This window comes from Neopsephotus bourkii, unplaced genomic scaffold, assembly GCF_033783945.1.
Source record: "Neopsephotus bourkii isolate Nb327-2 ecotype Australia unplaced genomic scaffold, CSIRO-AGI_Nbou_v1 NB_1053, whole genome shotgun sequence".
NCBI classification, from domain to species: domain Eukaryota; kingdom Metazoa; phylum Chordata; class Aves; order Psittaciformes; family Psittacidae; genus Neopsephotus; species Neopsephotus bourkii.
The window spans coordinates 3526587-3547330 of record NW_026901542.1 but is presented as its reverse complement, the minus strand read 5'-3'; the positions used below and the strand labels follow the sequence as shown (position 1 = coordinate 3547330).

The window sequence follows — 20744 nt, the reverse complement described above, 5'->3', positions numbered from 1 at the left end:
TGTTGCTGATAATTATTTAAAACTAAAAAACATCTTTTGAAAAAAAAAAGAAAAAGAAAAGTCTTATACACATGGACACCAGCCAATTTAGAATATCCAGACCTACAGCAAACACTCAATCTAAAGAGCTGGGGGAAAAGTCCTTCCTCTGAACACGCAGATGCACATACATCAGCCTGAACACAGAACAACAGTGTGTAAAGGAAATCTGCTTACTGCCACTTTATAAGAGATTACAGGTCTAAATTTTATTCTTTAACAAACAAGGACAGCTATAACATCTAACAGCCTTCATTTTCACTAGCATAGGAATCCAGGGGAGCTGAAGATATGAAACAGTTTCTATCAGACTGACTAGTGCTCCTCGGTTTTGAGATAGATAACCATGCAAAGTATAATAAAGGTACATAAAACCCAATTCTTACTGTTCAAAACCTGGGGATCTCGAATGAACTGATCAGGAAGAAGTCTGGGGGAAAAAAAATAACAAATGGAAGAAGTTTTGGTAAATGCCCAAGTCAGCTTTGCCACCACTTATGATACATATCAAATTAAGCGTGGGTTCAAAAGTGATTCAACAACTTCATGCAGATGAGCACCAGAAACTTCTAAATGCAAACACATGGAGGCAACCTTTGGCTCAGTAGCTCCTAGACACCAAACTGCTAGAACATACAACCACGCGGTCCTATGCTTTTACCTACCATCTTCTACTGGCCCCTGTCAGAGAAAATGTATCAGATTTTAGGGACCTTCTGTGATACTGTAAATAGCTATTCTTGTGCTCAAGATGAAAAGTGGAATTTCATGTTCAGTATGTCATCCACAAAGTAGGATCCAGTCCTCAAGTCATCCAGTCCTCAAAACATTCAGGGACACAATTTTACAGAAAAAAAAAAAAGGGATAATGCATACAAACTCACACACATTTACAGAATGGAGATCCAATTATAATGGGTTTATTGCTGTGTTTTCACTGTATTTTTTTTTGGCAAGAAAGTGAGGAGCTGATTTTGCTGGCTCACTGAGGCTTTATTTTCCATCAAAGTATAGTGCTTGCTGATCTCCTGCCCTAGTTCACCCTTTATTGGACCATTAGTGCCTCCACACTTACTCTAACTGGTAAAGCACAGAAACATCTTGCTAACTACACAATTATTCCAGTTCTGTTCCCTTACAAATACAGGTCTTCCACAGAGCCTTGCTGGAGAACTCCATCTAATGCCTTAAACTTACACTATTTTTAAGGGAACCACAAAAATGCAAGTGACATTTTCAAGATGTGAAGCATTAGACAGTCGACAAACAAGATCCTCAAAGATCTGCTGACATAACAAGTGATGCTGATGTACAGTCTGCTGTAATTACTGCAATAACATCTCTGGGAATTCAAATGTACATGTTAAATTGTACTCTGCCACCAGCAAATGGGAGAAGAACAAAAATAGTAGCTCCTATTCCTGTAAGGATCTAAACACAAATATGTGAGATAGCTTACAGAAAATGAAAGAGCTTCAAATTCATTTACCAGTTAATAAACAAATACCATTTCCAAAGCTTTTTTAGATCTGTACTAGACAAAAGATATAAACAAACAAAAATATATTCTTAAAAAAACAAACAAAAAGATATACTTAAAAACATACATCAGTTTCACACAGGAAATTAGAAATAACCAACAGTGTTTGAAGAGTGGAAAAGATGAATCAAGATTAATGGAGAAACGCTATTTTTAAAACCCCTAAAAATGTTAGAGAGTTAAAAATATAACACAAATAATATTTTTATAGCAACTGGCAATGTCCATTTAAGGCTGACAACTTCTTGCGGATGACTAGTACTGTAGATCTCATGCAGCACCCACTGTTTTTAAGTTTATTGAAGTGTAACAACATAATCAGACGGCTTGAAAACTCAAGACTCAGAATCTCTCCCTATTTTTGGCTTAAATCCACATTATAATTATAGTAAATGTACTATTTTTTAGAAGAATGCTGCTGCTTATGTTCTTAACATAGTGATTTTGTTGTTTTCGTATTGCAAAACTGAAACTAGACTAGGATAAACACAGAGGGAAAAAATTAAGGCTTAAACCGAGTTTAATATGTAACTCCAACTCACCATCATAAAGCCCCAAGAGGCAGGATATGCAATCCTGCATTCCTTATGCACTCGTAATACCTCTTGGCTTCAGTGGAAGTTTTGTTTGAGAAAGCATATAATCAGAACCTGTAATTTCATTAATTACACGCTACAGGCAGTCCATGTGAGGTAAGAATAATGAACCAAACTGTTTGGAAGGATGGTGGAACCCATAGCCCCACCTGCATCTTCATGGACCACTGAGTCCATGCAGCAAAACCATGAGTCCTTGTTTTCCCCACTCACTCACCCACACTTCCAGCTCTTCCTCATGACAGACCGTGGCTGTCATGTAGAGATCACTTTGCAGATGCTTCACTCAGGACGTAATGTAACTCTCAGGTCCCTGTCACCGTTGTGCATCACCATCCTTCCCCAGACTCTTGACGGTACCAAGGAGTTTACCCGATGCACATCCTTACTCTGTTGGGATTTTTATATTATTCATACTAGGCACAGGCAAAATGAATGTTATGTAGCTATTAGTACAGATTGCTTTGACATATTACATATTTCATTAGATATCCTTTGGGCAATTTAGAAAGCATCATCTAAAAACCATGTGGATGGACTTGACGTTTACATTATTACTGTACACATAACTTTTTGATGCATAGCATAAACACAAATGACTTTACTGGGCATGTCCTACAGAGAGTTTTGCAGTATTCCACAAAGTTTGTTTATATACATAGGAAGAAATAGCATGAAACAAGAACCTCCCATATTACAAAGGCCTTTTATTTGCTTAAACATGAGCAAAGAAAAACCACGGGCACTTGCCAGCTACTTCTTTTTCTAAACATAAAAACAACTAATACAATTCAAAAAGAAACCGTTCACAGGCCAGTTACTTGTAGGCCATGTTATGGCATGGGGTAAATCTACAGCACAGCCTGAGCTGCACACCAGCATTTAGAGGAGCATAGCAGACAGCTCTTCAGATGAAACCACCCCGTTATCTTCCTGTGTAATACTTTGAAAACTCCAGCTCATTTCTACCTATATAACTGAACACAACTCAATTTTTACACCACCTAGCAACTAACTTACCATTTCTTTTACAACATCCTTACAGTAACATGTTATCTTTGTCTGGTTTTGCTTTGTTTTGAAAGTGTAAGGCATCTCCCCATAAAAGACTATAAGGTCTTTCAGCATGGGAAACCTGACTAAGACACATCACCCACAGCTCTATTAAAGAAAATACAAAACCCTGGTTTTCAGTGTTTAAAAAACATAAATAATCCTCAGCAGTTTTTAGTCTCCAGAACTGTGCTGGGTTATCTTATGAATACAAAAAGTAGGAAGAGAATTTCCAGATTAAGAGATTCTCAACTATCCTAAAGGCTCAGATGTTGTAAGGAAGCTTGCAACGATTAGGTGCACACATCTATAATAAAAAACTATAAATAAAAGGCAAACAAAGTTAAGGTATAAAGATGAGGGTGACTGAGGGACAAGGAGAATAAAAAGAAAGGGGAGGAAAAAACAACATAAGAACACCAAAAAAAGGGAGAAAGAACAGCAGGACATGAAAACAAGTGAATCGTTGAAAGTGTGGTGGGAGGAACTGATGAACATTAACTTTTATTGTTCTGATTACAAAATATTTTTCAAAACTGGATGAAACACATTGTATGTATATTTTGCCAAGGACATTCTTGGCAATTACAAAGTCAGGAAAATTATAATTCAATCAGTGAGGCATTACTTAAAACCACTTGAAAAAGCAGACCATTTGAACCATCAAACAGGCTGCATGGGTAACAAGTTTAAAGACTCAATATTCCGGAGCAGTGCAGATTGCACTCGCATGTTGCACAGTGAACCTTCCAATAATGGGGCCATTAGAAAAAGAGCAATTTTTCTTCCTGTATGGATTTTACCATTTTTTCTTCTCATAATGAGCAAAGAAGCCTCATTTTTTTTCCTCCTCATAATATTATGGCAGTTGTAGTAAAAAAAAAAAAAAAAAAAGAAAAATCAAGCACTTGTACAGCAGAGCTTTTGTTTTGCTATTTTGTTTTGTACTGCTCATGGCAATCAGGCTACATCCATGAAGGCAACTTCTGTATTTACCAGGAGCACATGGGACACTTCAATGTGCACCAAATCTGTGCACTTGCCTTGAAAGAGATCCTGGAAACGTTAGAGCTACATCACTGCGCTTGTTGTTAACGCTCTCCAAACCCACAATAAACAGGTCACCTTGACCTCTCTCTCGTGTAAACTGTAATTTCACAGAACTGCTGACACCTGAAGAATGGGACTGACTGGAGGACCCATAAGGCATCCACGTTCCCATTCAAAGAGGCGTGTGACCCGCCTCTCCGGTAGCAATGCTTGTTTACCTATCACCGTGACGGCGCTTTCAAGCGGCGCTGTACGGTCCTTTCAGTTTAACCCATCAGGCCGCGGCAGCCTCTGCGGACCTCCTACCAAGGCTGCCACGTTTCCAGGAGGACTGAACGCGCTACGGCTGCAGCTCTGAAACACCACAGCACCCCAAGTGTCGCTTCCCTCGCCTGCAAGCGGGTGAGGCTCGGCCCCAAGGCGTCCTGAGCTGCAGGTGGCTCCGAGGGGCCGCGTCCATCCCTAAAGCACCCCGAGATGAGTGATCCCAAACCCCGCTACGAGACGCCTAGCACCCGACCCACACACACTAAGGACACATCGCCGGTGGCTCAGGCCCGGCCCGGCCCAGCCCAACCCATGAGCAACACGGGCCGCCACCGCCGCGCCCCTCTGCCCCGGGGGTGCGCGGGGAGCTGCGGAGCGGAACGCAACACCGAACACCGCACCCCGCACCGCACCGCCTCACACACCAGGGCTGGGCTGCGGGGGGGGGGATGGAAGGGGGAAATGGGAGGGGCGTGACGTCACGTGCCTGATGGCGCGGGGGGCGGGGGCAGAACTGCGGGGATGGAAAATTTTCGGCTCCGCATCTCCCGCGCGTGCCCCGCCCCCCGGCCCCGGCGCACATCCAGAACGTTCCGCAGCGGGAGCGGGTGCGCCCCGCCGCCTCCCGGCTTTCCCGCATGCCGCCGGGGGTCTCCAAGCAGGGCCCGGCCCTCCTGCGCTGTCTCAGCTCAGGGGAACCCCGCGTGTCCCCCTCCGCAAGGCCCGGGAGCGCGGGTGGCCGTGCGGCGGTCGCTGCCCCTCGACGGTGCGAGCAGCTCCCGGCCCCGCTGCGGCCTCCCCGGGCCGGTTTAGATGTGCCGTCAGGAGGGCCTCACACCGAGCTATGGGTGCTGCAAGGCGGAGAGGGAACACGGAGAGGACAAGCGAACACAAAGTCATTCTCCATACTAGCCACACTCCATACTCGAGGCTGGCAGCACCACCTACCTCAGACCCCCTCTGTCTGCAGAAACAGTGGCCAAGGGGTCCCCTGCAGCAGTGTCCAAGCCTCCTCTGGGGCTGCACTCCCGCAGCGTGTGTGAGAGGCTCAGGGGAAGACCAAAGCCTGGCTGCCCCCTTCTGCAGCCGGTAAAGCAGCGAAGCCCTCCAGAGTTTCTGATTGCTTGAGGAAAGGCAAGGGGGATGTTTCCCCCACCACCACTCTTTCTTCCCTCCATTGGGGTTTGTCCTGCCTGGCATCACTAGGGGGAGGCCGTCATTCTGGATGGCTTTCCCGGAGGAAACGCTCGAGGCTCGCACGTGCGTCGCTACTTGCTCGCACGTTAAAAATAGCGCTTGACGGCAGTGGGTGGCTATGAGCCGGTGGCACCGCATCCCGGCCGTGCACCGAGCCGCGGGGCAGCGCCAGCGTGGGAACTGGGAGGGAGCCCCCCCCCTCCCGATCAGTCCGTACCCGGTACTGCCGTCAAGCTGCGGGTACAGCACGGGGCAGGCGGAAACACCTTTCTCACCGTGTGCCCTCGACAAGCCCCGCGCCTCCCGTCTCCGCGGTGGAGCGCAGCCGCCCCGCCGTGTACACGGGAGAGCTGCCCGGCGCCACCACCGCTCCCATGCACCGGCGGTCCCGCTCCCGACCCCCCGCAGGGCACAGGCCGGTGAACCGGCTTCCACCCCTCGGTAGGGCGGCGGTGCTCCCCCTGTCCCCGCCCCGCACCCCTCGTTCGGCGGCGCAGGGGTCAGCCGGGCGGGCAGGGCGGGGGGCGGTGCGCGGGCGCCGCGCCCCTCCGCGATGACGCGCCCGCATTCCTGTCTGAAGAGCGGCGGCGCCCCGAGGGGGCCGTCAGACCGGGAGCGCCTCCGTCGGAGAGCCACGGACGAGAGATTTCCTTTGCCTTTGACACCGCTGGCTCTTTGAAGGGAATTTTCCCTGCCTTTATTTATTTAGGGGTCTGCTTTCGTTGACGTTTTACAGTCAAGGGTTTTCTTCCCTCGCAAGGAGCAGCAGCGGCCAGAGGAGCATCTCCTTACCCCGGGAGAAGAACCCGCTTTCCGGACCTTGCGAAGAAGGTACGGCGCGGGAGAAGGAACGAGGCGATTTTCGGGGCGCAGCCTTTCCCGGCGGCAGCCCCCCTTCGCCTTGCCGCTCAGCCCCGCCGGGCTCCTCGGGGACGCGCGGTGCCGGGTGCTCCCAGGGACACACCGCCGGGATGGAAAAAACCCCGAGCGGCTGCCGCGTGGGGCAGTCCCGCGACCGGTCCGCGTTTTCCCATTGAAAGCGCCGGGGATGCCCGGTGTCACCGGTGGGGAGGGGGGAGGTAAACAGAGGGGCGCCCGCGGGGCGGGAGGCGCAGTGTGACATCTCCCGCTGGTGTTGCATCAGTCTGCGCCCCGCTATCGGGGGGGGGGGGGGGCGGTGTCGGGAGGGCGCGGCGGTGCTGGTGCTGGTGCCGGTGCCGCTACCGGTACCTCCGACGTGCCCGTAGCGTTGGGAGCGGGTCCGGTAGCGCTCGGTCGTGCCCCCCCCCACCAGCCCCGCCGCGGGTCCCACCTTTGTCAGAGCGCGCGCGCGCGCCCCCCGCCCCACGCTCCTGGTACTTTTCCACTCGGCGGCGGGCGGGGGAGCGCGCCTGGGCCACGTGACGTGCCCGCGGCTGGGCTCGGCGCGGCGCCCGCTGCGGCAACTGACGTCGCCTCCCCACCTCCGCAGGCGCGGCGATCCCCCCGCCGCCAAGGACAAAAGAGCGGCCCCATCCCGGCAGGATGAGCAGCGCCGAGGTGGGCAAGTTCAACATCTCCCCGGACGAGGACAGCAGCAGCTACAGCTCCAACAGCAACGACTTCACCTACCCCTACCCCACCAAGCCCGCTGCCATGAAGAGGTGAGGGCGCGCCCCGCTGCCGGCACCGCGCACCCAGCCGCGGCCACCGGCGACACGCTGCAGCCTTTAGTTTCAAACGGCGCCTCGGGTCGGGAGGTGCCGCGTGTCTGGCACGCGTTACGGACGCACGGAAGTGACCGCGGATGTAAACAGCGCAGGGCTTTGTGTGCTGGCCGGATACGGGGGAATGAATGGGGGGGGGGGGGGTACACCTCTGGTCGTTCCGCTGGTTTTCTGGCTTCCCTTTGAAGTGTTTCGGAATGGCTGAATGGGAAGTTAATACGCAAGTTGCCCGTGACAGTCGCTAATGATGCAATGTTTTTTACAGCCACTATGCGGATATTGATCCAGAAAATCAGAATTTCCTGCTCGACTCCAATCTTGGAAAGAAGAAATATGAAACTCAGTATGTAAGTACATACCAGTGATGTTTCGAAACAGACCCTTTCTTGCCAATGTTATGTTTGTGATAATTCTAAAATAAGTGTTAATTTTCCACTAACTATTACCTGTCTTCCTTTTCTCAGCATCCGGGTACTACTTCCTTTGGAATGTCAGTATTTAATCTGAGCAATGCCATTGTGGGTAGTGGCATTCTTGGTCTTTCTTATGCCATGGCTAACACTGGAATTGCTCTTTTTGTGTAAGTATCTTTTGGTTCATAAACAAAAATACTCTTTCTGCTGTATAACTAATAATGGAAAACACTTGGTATAAGGATATGACCTTTCCAAAATACCCATCATTGCCGTAGGGTTCAGAATTGCATATTAAGATTTTATAGCTTGTAAGAGACTCTGATACATTCAGAAAGACTTGCAGAAATTAAACAGATTCATTACAAGTTCTGCAACCCACTAAACACTTTACAGTGAATTTTCCTTTACTTAGATGTATTTTCTTCATGAGTAGCTGATAGACTTCCCTTGAAAATTCCATTCTCCAATTGGGAAGGAGGTGCTACTTAAAATACTGAAGTCTGCATTAGCCGTTTCCTTTAGAGTTCACTGAAATTAACGACAACAGAAGTCTTTCAATTAGTGGAAGTGATAATTGCACAAAAAGTACAGGATCAAGCTGCAGACAGAAGAAAAAAGTAGGCAGAAAAGGATTATTTTGCTTGTCTCTTGCTGTTTCTACTCCTAAATATTTCTGTGACCCAATCCTACCAATTAGGGTCTCCTTTAAGCACAGCTAATTTCAGGAACAGAGATGCAATGTGCATCTTCACACCAGTAAAGAAATCTTTTTCATGGCAGTGCTTTTATTACTGAGCATTATTATGCTCAATTCAGGGACCTGGTTTCAGCTTCACCTATAAAAGTTGCAGTCTCCCTGCAAGGGAGGGGTGTAGGATAACCAGCATATCTTTATTGCGATGTCTGTATTGACAGAAGCTTTCAGGCATAAAATGAGAGTCGGATAATGTAATTGGAAATTACGTCAGGAAACAGTTATGCTCACTGCACCTAAATGTCTTGGGAAAGTATGTTTTTCATATATTGAAGGCAGTTCAGCTCACACAACATGTAGTATTAGTGAGTGCAAATGGGAATCCATGGATATGTTTAAAGGAACTGTGTATTTTTTATCATGGAAATAGATAAATGTGCTAAACGTTCAAGAACAAGTGAAGAGTAATGTTTAGCCTGAAATTTGCTTTACTCTCTTACCAGATTTCCAGAAGGTCGTAGGTCAGGTTTACTTCCATGCATTTCACAGTATGTCGGGGTGGCATTCAAGTTTCCTGAGGAAACTAGCAGCATGTAAAGTTCTGATCTAAAGGATTTTATTTTAAATACATGACAATTTGTTAAAGTTTTACTAAGACTTATTTAGATGATGCTAAACTGAATGGACAGCTTTGTAACATGAATTCAGAAGAGGTACTTAATTTCTCTGCACATCAGTTTCGTGCTCTAAAGGTGTTCTGCAATGCATACAATATAATGTAATTGGAACATCTCTGAGGAGAGAAAAATAAAGAATGTGAGGTTCAATATTTGAATAGATTTACATATAACAAGGATCCTGTTTTCTGAAGACAAAAATGTTCAAAACTGCCAATTTAACAATTGGGTGCTGAGGTCGTTTAGTTACCTTTGCATTTCCAGATACTGCGTTCAGATCTATTTGTGTTAGTACTGATGCGAAAGATAAACCTTGCAAAACTTGGTGCAGTTTGTACAGTTCCAAGGCAGCAAGGCAGTCAATCACTGATGATACTGAGGATTTATGATGACATTGAGGGCATTACAGACATCCTTTAATAACTAGATTACAGATTCAGATGCAGATGCAGTTGATTAAGGCAGTAAATTCTTTGAAGACTGCATGAAGTCACTTGTGTCAGTGCTGTGACTTGTCACTTGTGTCAGCACTAAATCAATGAATGATGCAGTATGGAAGCCAGAAACTGAGCTTCAAGATGAGTTTGCTGACTGATCTTGTCAACACCGTAGGCAGCAATTCAAGGTTAGGACTGAGGGGTCCAAGATCTGTGATGGTTTAATGAACCTTTCACATCTTGCTGTCCTGTTTTGATGTTTGAGTTACATCCTGGTTAATCTCTGCCTGTCAGAAATACAGGGGTTTATTTGTGTGCATGTGTTGGTGTTGAATTGGCACAGTAACACAAGTTTCCTGTATTCCTCATACATTCATCTGCAAAGATTTTCTCAGATGTTCTGGTTTCCAGTTCTCTGTGCAGGGTTTACTAATTTTGCCAACATCAAAAATTACCCAAAATGTAAAGAATATTGTGGGAACTCTAGATGGATTTTGCCATTTTTGGGGCAGCATTTTTCAGATTCTTAGCTTTCCTATAAAGCAGAATGCTTGTATAGGTGTAAGAAAGGCCAGGGTGTTGGGTTTTTTTTAACGTGTTGTAATTTTCCACTGTGTTCTTCAGCAGTTGAGAAGTCCCCCCTAGTGTGCCACTGCAGGAAGTGCATTTGTTGTGGGAGAGATGTGTTCTTGAGAGATCCGAGCTCTACATGTTGCAAATATGTATTGCATGTAAAAGCTGTGGGGAAGATAAACACGCTGCTAGCAATTCCTATGTAAGCACACATGAAGAGTAACTTGAGCAAAGAAAGGGTTGTTGTTTTTTTTATTAACGTTATTTTTTAATGTATTTCCATTGAAAACAGAGCTCTTGATATATCTGAATTTTGAGTCAGTTCTTTCAGGCTTTTGCAGTTTCATCTTTATATAAAAAAAGATAGCACAGGTTTAAGCTGTGAAAAGCTGATTTGTTTAAGACCAAGAGATAATCTTCACTGTAGCTGCAGTTAACTCACAATTGGATGGTCAATAGATGGGTAACTATGATGGATAATGGATGGTTACTTTTGAACAAGAACAGGAAGGCAGGAGAAATACAGTTTCTTACAATGATACAAAGACCATTCTCATTGACACTGTTACTTATGTCAAATGTAACCAGTTATAATGGTCTTTTGATGCTTAGGCCACTTAACCCTGAATGTAAACATTGTTTAATCCTACGCTACAACTGATCTCCATGCCTCTGAAAAGCAATTTCGGCATAAAATCCTTTCTAAATTAGTCATTAGTTGGGTTTTCAGAATGCTTTTAACTGGCCTTAGAATCTATAGGAGTTTAAAAGATAATATCTTAACATGATTAATTTTGTTGTTTGATACACCTTTATTTAATAGGGTTACAGTAAGTCATTTATGGCTAGTAAAATTTGCGTGTTTTCCTCCCCCAGGATACTTCTGCTGTTTGTCTCAATATTTTCTTTATATTCAGTGCATCTCCTTTTGAAGACTGCCAATGAAGGAGGTATGGCAAATCACTATTTTATAAGCATACAGTATTTGTTTCATATGATAGCATTGAAATATGATATCATTGAAACACACCCTTCCAATGGATTATCTTGTTTTCTTTCAGGATCTTTGTTGTATGAACAGTTGGGAATGAAGGCATTTGGTATGGCTGGAAAACTTGCTGCTTCTGGATCAATTACAATGCAGAACATTGGAGGTGAGGACAAGGTCTTAAAATGTTTGTACTGTCAATACTAATTGTTCCCTGCTTATTCTTGGAGACTTTTTTTCTTCACACAACATGTCTTCATTAACTGCTTGTGTTCAAGTGAAGTTATGAAACATGTTATGTGATTCTTGCATCCTGTGGCATATTCTATATTTGTAATGATCTATGATGTTATTCACCTACAGCTATGTCAAGCTACCTCTTCATAGTGAAATATGAGTTACCATTGGTCATCAAGACATTTATGAACATCGAAGAGACCACAGGGTAGGTGTTAGAACTCCTCATCAGAGAAGCCATTAGGAGAAACAAATACGGAGACTGTATTTATATTTACATGAAGACCACGTTCGGTACACCATAGGGTAGCTTCTTACTCAGACAGAGATACAGTAAGTTTTTCCTTCCCCTGAGTGCTCCACATCATTTAGAACCAGCTATCCTGGGGAAGGGGTAGAAAAATACAGGTATTGCATCATATTGCAGAAAGCTGTTCTGTAAAGAACATCAGGTAAGTGTTAATGTATGTACCAGTGGGTACATACTCTCAATAAGGGAATGTAAATGCAGTCATGGTTGGTTTTTTGTTTTGTTTTCCTTAATCGTATTCCAACTGTTTTGGACCGATTACTTGGGTTTTCTAGTGTTAATATTGTGGGTAGTGATTAAATATAAGGCTAAAGTGCAGTTATGTAATGAATGTATTAAGGGACAGCTCCCAGAAAGACATGGGGACTAAATGTTGAACTAAACCAGAGTTTATGTGCCCAAGATTAACATGGTGGACACATTGCCATCTAGCCTTGGAGACACCTTGACTCCATAGTGTCTTTCCTGCATAGCTTTAAAGCGGGTGCCTTGGGTAGGGTTCATTTTATCTAACCATACCATCTGAAAGTTAGATTTTTGAGCTTATTATTACTCTGGTCTTGGTATAATCAGTGGAGAAAGGTGATCCTCTGTAGTGGTTAGTTCAGTGCACCTGGCTTAGACACCTGTTTTGGGCATCTCCAAAGAACAATTTATCATATAGCTCTATATTGAGAGGGTGTGTAAAAACAGTTATCTAAAACAAGATGCCTGACTTCAGATGGATAGAGTTAAGTGCTATAAATCTCACTCTTCAGAGTTGTACTTCTGTGCCTTGTCCTGAAGTGTCCCAGTCTTGAGAGGGCTGAGCAGCTCAAGACTCCAACTTACACCTAAGCCTGAGTTCAGAAGGTAGGCATTTTTCTGCCTGTGTTCCCCAAGGGGTTCAAGCCATTTGGTGGTGTTCATACAGCTTGTGATAGATATTGTCATGACAACAGTGCTAGCCATCTTTTTTCTCTACTTTTTTTTCTTTCTTTTTTTCTTTTTTTTTTTTTTCCTTAATGTACTCTAAGAATGCACCCACCCCATTTGCTCAGTAATGTAACATTTACAAATTCCTTGCTGGGAAGGTTCATTTCCCCCCTTTGGCTGAATTCAAGTCCTTATTTTCCACTTTTTAAGGAAGTCCCTGGACTAGCCAGTACTTACAAGGGGACTTGGAGGCAAATAATTACAATTGCCCCCTCATCATAGAGTAATTCAGAATTGGTTGCAGTTCGAGGGGGAAATTGATGGCTGTGAATCAGGCTGGATACAGCTGCTGCTCTGCCAGTCTGGCAGGCAAAATTAAGAAGTTGAGATTTGTGTCTCAAGTGTTTTCTTGTTGGCTGGCACTAGGCAGCTGTACACTGATGTAAAGTAAATCTGTTCTCAGTGCTCTGCCCATTGTGGACCCCATTTAACTGACTGTCTCCATTCATTGCTTAGGGGAGTCTGGGTGGCTGCCATTGGCTTGGATTCCACTCTGGCAGCCTGCTGCCTAAAATGTAAGCACTTACCTGTTTAAATGTCCCAAAATAATGCTTACTGTAGAAGATGCTTTGGAATTCTGAGACAATATTGCAAATATTAACTCCATTGTTAAAATCTGTTTAGCAGTTTTTAAAGTGCTCAGCTGTGTCTTGAAGCTGCACAATCCCATTCCTTACTCTTGAGCACAGACAAACTTTTAAGTCCTCGGTCTGAAACTCCTGAGGGCCTCCATGTGGGGCTTGCACAGTAACAAGTGCATGTTCTTAAGGTTATATCAAATGCAAGGAGTCTTTGCGCTGTGGTTTCGTTGAAACTTACCACAAGACTATTACACTTTAAAAGAAAGCCAACAAAAGGTACGTGGTGTTAATGTCCTACATGTCTAAACTTCCAAAAATACATTTTTTACATTTAGCTATCCCACATAAAACTGGGGAAAGAGATGACCAAACTGGTTTTGCATTTACTACATAAATCCAGAGCAAGTCTGTAGAACTTATTCCATATTTCCACTGCCATACATAGGCTTCTAATTCAGCAATTGAATTTGAATTCACGGATTTCTAATTAGGTTTTCTTTGTTTATCTAGATAAAGTCCATTTTAAAATACATACTGTAAAGACAATAGCATAACAGAATATAAGGTATTAACATATTGGAATAGATGCTTAGTGGTACTTAAATTGCTTAAAGAATACAGGATGATTCTGTAGGACAGGTGGAGAAAGCAGTTACCCTGCCACAATTAAATACTCAAGATCAGTTTTTCTGTTAGTTCAGTGAAATTATATTTACACAGATCTGACTTTGTTTTTCTGTGTGTCAAAGGAAGATGTTACTCTCTTAACACACCAAAATGTTTTGTCAAAAGATAGCTATTACTTCTTGTGGAATAAATTGAATAAAATATCTGAGGTCCTTATCATAGTTTCCCTACGGAAAAGGGCTAAATGTGCCTCCAAGAGACTCCCAGTGCTGCTTGGAGTTTTCCCAGCCAGGGGGCTTGAGCTACTGTCTCAACTCCAGCCCTCACCTGTTTTGAACTCCCATAGGGAGCCCAACAGAATTTCATTTCCATTAAAAGTGGATCACCACCCTGCTGGGGCCCTGATGTTCCAACACATCTGGAGAGTTGGGAACCAGCATTTAAGCAAATTACTATTTTTTCCATGATTGATCCCAGTTGCCCCCTTTTTTTTTTTTTTTTTATGACCAGTCACTTATGTTCCTGTCTTCTGACTTCCAGATGCATATTAATTTTAGAAAAGGACACTAAAGGAAAGGCACAATGCAGGTTTGGGGTGAGATAAGAAGCGGTTGTAGGGCTTTAGGTCCATCTAGTAAGTTGAATAGTAATTCTTTGTGACATCAGGTACTACATTATACTTAAGAAGCCATATGTTGTAGAAGATATGAACGAACACTAATGTCATCATTTTTAGGTACTTTGATTATTTACAAATACTACTTTTTTTTCCTGCAGAGAATGGTATCTTAACGGCGACTATTTAGTGCTGCTGGTGTCTGTCATCCTCATTCTTCCTCTGTCCTTACTGAAAAACTTAGGTAAGTGGTAGAGTACCATCAAAACCACTTGAAAATACTGTGGAGAAATGGGTTTATCTAATGTTTGGGCCCTGAAGTACTATGTGAATCAACATCTGTGCCCAAACCTGTCTCTTGGGACTAATCAGTGTTCAGGTCATTGCTGTCAGTCTGCTTAAAGTAATAATAGTAATAAAAAATCAAGACATGTATTGGAAGTTACAGATGTGGGGAACAAAAAGTGAACAGATATGGTAGCTCTTTAGAACAAGGCTCAGCAGTGACTTTTGTGTTTTTACCAAAAAGTTTGACCTGTTTTGGTCAGTAGTGAAATCATATATAACGGTGTTACTAGCTAATAGTGTTATAAGCTATCCTATACTAGCCAGGGATGCTAGCCCAGGGCAGTTAAATTGTCTTTGCAACGTGAACAGAAGTCACATTTTCATTTTAGATCCCAAGCAGTAGCAGAATATTTATACCAGATACTTTATAGGAAACGTCTGTAATTCAGTGATATATAAAATAATTCAGTTGGAACAACTGAATTATGGGAATAATTCAGTTTGTTCAGAAAATCCTGTACTGGAGCCTTACTTGCTGAGAGCTTCAATGTGAATTACTTTCTCAAATTACTGCCTTCTACAAACTGAGTGAATCAGTAAAAACAGAAGGGAAAAGGCACAGTGCGTTCTGTTACAATTTACCCTTTCATCGTTCTTGGTATGTAACAAGCAGTTCACGTAGTTGTTGGTGTGGGAATTCTTTTGTTAGTTGTATAGTTCTGTATTACAGACTCCCTGTATGTATACACCCTAATATGCCTTTGATAATTTTTGTTTCTGGATTGAGATTAGCAGATGTTAATGAGTAATTAACTTGTTCTTTGTAACACTTAGAAAATGGCAGTCTAAAGAGACCACTGAAAATATGTTTTGTCATGATGTTGTGACTTGAATGGTGTTTCTGTTTACGTACCTTAGATTTCTTTATCTTTCTTTTAACACAGGATATTTGGGCTATACCAGTGGCTTTTCCTTACTTTGTATGGTCTTCTTTCTGATTGTTGTAAGTATAACCTTGTAGACTTACAGTGCTTCTAAAACTGCATTTTAAAGTGAGATGAGACAGTTTCTGAAAAGCTTCACATACTGTATTCATTAAAGTAACAATAAATACATAACTTTATTTCTAGGTAATTTGGAAGATGTTTCAGATCCCTTGTCCTATGGACAGCGATATCCTGAACATGACATTGGTAAATGCAACACTGGCACCTTTGGTGGATCAAAACATAACAAGTGATGATATGTGCAAGCCAAAATACTTCATCTTCAATTCACAGGTAACTGACTAAAACTCAGACCTTCTGTTGAAAATAACTGAGAGACTAAATACGTAGCAGATAAATTAGGTCATTTTTCCTTTGAATAATTGCCAAGTTGTAAGCTTAGGGATGTGCTAAGACTTTCTGTTCCAGTAGAGTAGGGCACTGTTTACCTCCTGTAGACTGAATGTCTCCACTCTCCAGATACAGAAATTAGAGGAGCTTGAGGTGCCTGCCTGAGATGAGTGGCAATAAATACATCTCTCATTTTTCAGTGCAGCATCTCTCAAGCTTCCTCAAGTTAGTAAAGCATTTTAAAAAGTAGATTGCAGAAGTAAATAGCAAAGCATTTGGGAAATGGATGCCAAGGTTTGGGATAGACTTTAACTTCCCAGTCACAATCTCTTGACTCTTATGAAATGCTCCCAATTACAGTGGCATCTTCGCACATGGGGAAGAAGCATGTGTAATAACCAGTACCATGATCAGGCTATAACGGCTTAAGCCAGTGAGATGCAGAACATAATTCTGCATGCAAATACATTCAGCTCACATTGGACTTCACTGAGATTTGAGAGGGTTTGGTACCTCAGGGTATGGGTTTAAGAAAATACGAACTTGTTTTAATTTTTGCCAAAGTTTCAGTTGTAGAGAATAGCCAGTCTTTATCAAAAACTGACTGGTGCCTAAGTCAAAACTGAAATATCTATGGATTAATTTTTTTTAAACTAAATTTCTAATGTCTGTTGAGATATTTAAGAAAGACACTTTTGTTTTCCAGACTGTCTATGCTGTCCCAATCCTAACATTTTCTTTTGTGTGCCATCCTGCAATTCTTCCCATCTATGAAGAACTGAAAAGGTAAATCTTAATATGTGTCTGTAATATCCCTACACTAACAAAAGTAATATAAAAGTATGTTCTCATTGCTAACAATGTTTCTTTTTCTCTTCCTCATAGCCGAAGCCGTAAAAGGATGATGAATGTGTCCTATGTATCTTTCTTTGCCATGTTCCTCATGTATTTATTGGCTGCTCTCTTTGGATACCTGACATTCTATGGTGAGTACTGCCTTCTTTGCTTTCCTTTAAATGAATTATGTTCTGCAGAGCCACAGTATTATTTTTAAGTTAGAACAAGCAAGCACTTAGATGAGTTTTAAATATATACTGTTTGTTGGGTGGTGGGGTTAATACTTTCATACGTGCACACCCAGAAAGAGACCAGTAGTAGAATTAGGCCCAAGGCACAGAACTAAAATTGGATTAAAACAGATGCAGTTCCTTCCGAGTTATCCCTGTGTAAAATGGAAACATGCTTACAGGAGCTGTTGAGGCTTTCAATTCCTATTGCTCTAACTGTAAAAGTTGCTTGGGATTTAGAGCAGAAGCAGTTTGTCTGAGAAGTGTGTTAACTACATCTAATTAAAGGACTGTTACTTCTTCATAGGAAAAGTTGAACCAGAACTGCTTCATACCTACTCTGCTTATCTGGGTGCTGATGTTCTTCTTCTGATTGTGCGTCTTGCTGTACTTATGGCTGTAACCCTTACTGTACCTGTAGTTATTTTCCCAGTAAGTAATTTACTTTTTTTACTCTTACTGCCATTTTTGGTTTTCATTCCTTGTCCTGCTGCAGTTATGTGATGATTTGGTAACTCCCATTTATTAATTTATGGAATGTTTCTCTTAACTGAAAAAGAAATTTATTCTAATAAGCTTGATGAAATAGCTCTATACTGTTAATTCACATAAATTAAATGAATAGGCAACACTTACAAAGCAGTAGATACAAATACATTCCATTATATTATTTTCATGGTATTGTTTGACTGGGGAAGTGGAACGGATTGTCCCTTTATGGAAGTACTTGGAATCATAGAATATCAGCTTACAAAATTCTTTGTGTTTATGTAAGTACATTGTGAATATGGAATTCTGGCCATTTAGGTGGATGTTGTTGAGCAGCATCCTTAGATGTTACAAAAATCCCTGGGGTTTCTTTTTGTCCAAGACAGATGTTTTTCCTCGTTTTTCAGTCCATTATTGGCTGTGCTTTGAAAATCTGAATCACTGAGAAGAGAAACAGAGCAGTAGACACAGAGCTGCCTCTCCATGCAGGACATAAATATTGAAAAAGAAAAAATACAAATGTCTTTCAAATTTTACTAAAGTCTGAAATATTCCGGAAAATTGTGTTAAAATACTTTCAGAAGGAAGGCCTGAGTCAGGTGACAGTCACTGGTTTCCACAGTGAACACTAAACTGACTGGGTTTTTTTTGTTCCTTCCCCTCTTCAACAGATTCGCAGTTCCATTACCCAGCTGTTGTGGGCAGGGAAGGAGTTTAGATGGTGGCGTCACTGTTCCATTACAGTTGCTCTTCTGGCCTTTACCAACATGCTTGTTATCTTTGTCCCTACTATTCGAGACATCTTTGGATTCATTGGTAAGCATTTTCACATCGGTTCAAGTAGTCTTAAAAATCTTGGAAAATGCCATTGCAGCAGTTATGAATATTTATTTCTGTGCTTTTTTAATACAGGTGCATCTGCGGCTGCTATGCTGATCTTTATACTTCCTTCTGCCTTCTATATCAAGTTAGTGAAGAAGGAACCAATGAAGTCAGTGCAAAAGATCGGGGTATGTATAGCCAAACATGAATAGTCACACTTGTTTACTAATTCAGAAGAAGAACTTCAGTTTCCTTCTTAACAGTTCAAGAATGTTGAGGTCCTGGTGAAGGCAGACATTGAACTGGGATTTAATGTTATCTTAGTTAACACGTGGGAGTTGCACAGGTACTCAAAACTGAGGAAATAAACATCACAAGGCTCAGTTCACTTCAGTGACTTTTCTCACCTATCATCCCCCCAATCTCAATAATAGTTGGGCCCTTCTGTTGCTGACAAGAACTGAATTTCAACAGGTTTCCCTTAAGAACTGTACTAAAAAAGTCTTGTTATTCTCCTTTAAATTTTCTTTCAAGACTTACTTACATAATTTACCCCATAAAAGCTGACCTCCACCAATTGTTTGGGTCATCCTGACTGATCTTGGTGCTCTTGCTTATCTTGGACATACTGACTCAGAATCAAGTCTTAGGTACACTGAGTCAGAATCAAGTCAGCACAGCGGCATATCCTGGCTGTTATCAGCAGCTACATTAACTTCCCTCAGTTGAGGATGAGGTCTGCTCTACCGGAGATAAATGCACTTTTTTATTTGAAAAAGGACCCCAAGTATGAAAAGGTTCCTAACTCCTTGCTGTTTACTATAATCTTGTGTCTCTTTTACTTTGTGCCATAAATGCACATGACTTCATGGGTGTAGCAGCAGGATCTGAAATACTTCCTTTATGTTTTCTTTCTTTCCAGGCTGCATTCTTCTTTCTAAGCGGTATACTTGTGATGACTGGGTGTATGACACTGATTATTCTAGACTGGACCCAGAATGTTGCATCTGATGGCCATTAACTGCCCTGGTTTAATCTCTGATACTCCACTTCAGATGCCAGTGTTCACTCAGATACCTACTGAGAACGAAAATGAGCTATTCAGCTTCCTTTAAAATGCAGATTCTTTGTTGATGGTTCTTCTGATTGTAGAATACCCGAACTCTTGTTTTTAAGAAACTATTCTGCATAGTGGAAGTGGATGCTAACATCAAACCAACGTGAGTGTCTGGCTGAAGGAAGTGACAACTTTATTCCATTCCAGAGAATGGACAGAAAACTCTGTAGACTTTTATCAAGCCATGTTTGGCTTTCGTCATTGTTACTTGGATATTTTGTTATTTTACTTGAATGTGCCTAATGGAACCATTTGATGTGAGAAATAACTCTTTAATTTACAGCGAAGTGTTTAACCAATGAGAGAGAGAGAGAGAGAAACACTATTATTTTTTGTACCAAAAATTCTTATGGACCTCAAAAGCACTATTTTGACTTTAAGAAACATTTTTCTAAAACGAATGAAAGAATAAAATAGAAGAGCTCATAAAAATATTAAATCAGTGTCCTAAATTAAATCTGGTTTGCCTTTCTGTAGAGGCATAACTAGAAGCAATTTTATTTAAGTACTTCTAATGACCAAAACAGAAAATGAACCAATTCAAGTCAAAATTCTCTAATAGAATCATAGAATAGTTAGGGTTGGAAAGGACCTTAAGATCATCGAGTTCCAACCCCCCTGCCATGGGCAGGGACACCTCGCTCTAATGATAACTGCTTCCCATGAAATTCCCTTAGTTTGAGGTAGAGTGAAAGGAATCCTGAAAATAATTTGTCAGCTTACTTAAATTAAGTAACTACAGTTACCTTAGTACCCCAAAATGGTGTGGAAATCCAAATTTTCAAGCTTTAAAATATCGCCCTTTAAAATGGGTGCGATTGAAGAAAAACATAGTTAATTTAGGAATTGTAAAGTTGGCATTGACATTTCCCTTCTTGAGGTACTCAATAGTGCAATTGAGTAAAACAGGGTTTGGGGGTTTTTGCTTTTTTTTTGTTGTTGTTTCTGTTTTGGGGTTGGGTTTTTTTCCTGTTGTAGATATAAACTGAATGGCACTGGAGCGTATGTTGCCATTAATATAAAACTCCCTCTGGGAGTTCTCATA

General features: G+C 42.3%; 1 protein-coding gene across 2 annotated transcripts; it reads left to right on the top strand.

The window, feature by feature from the left end:
* The first annotated feature begins 7205 nt into the window (after positions 1–7205).
* On the top strand, positions 7206–20134 carry SLC38A2 (solute carrier family 38 member 2). 2 transcript variants are annotated; one of them, XM_061361205.1, is made up of 15 exons: positions 7206–7385; positions 7714–7795; positions 7913–8028; positions 11122–11195; positions 11307–11399; positions 11597–11678; positions 14741–14823; positions 15812–15870; positions 15998–16147; positions 16911–16990; positions 17090–17190; positions 17579–17703; positions 18432–18576; positions 18673–18770; positions 19505–20134. In XM_061361205.1, exons 1-15 carry the CDS (start codon positions 7267–7269, stop codon positions 19601–19603), a joined length of 1506 nt encoding a protein of 501 aa, XP_061217189.1. In that variant the 5' UTR covers positions 7206–7266; the 3' UTR covers positions 19604–20134. The 2 variants fall into 2 exon arrangements, with proteins under 2 accessions (XP_061217189.1, XP_061217187.1); XM_061361203.1 differs by having other exon boundaries at positions 18432–18770.
* The last annotated feature ends 610 nt before the right edge of the window (positions 20135–20744 follow it).

Coding starts and splice junctions, on each gene's coding strand:
- SLC38A2 (XM_061361203.1), top strand. CDS start 7,267: ATGAGCAGCGCCGAGGTGGGCAAGTTCAACATCTCCCCGGACGAGGAC. Junction 14,824..15,811: donor GTCCTTACTGAAAAACTTAG/GTAAGTGGTAGA, acceptor CTTTTAACACAG/GATATTTGGGCTATACCAGT. Junction 15,871..15,997: donor TGGTCTTCTTTCTGATTGTT/GTAAGTATAACC, acceptor CTTTATTTCTAG/GTAATTTGGAAGATGTTTCA.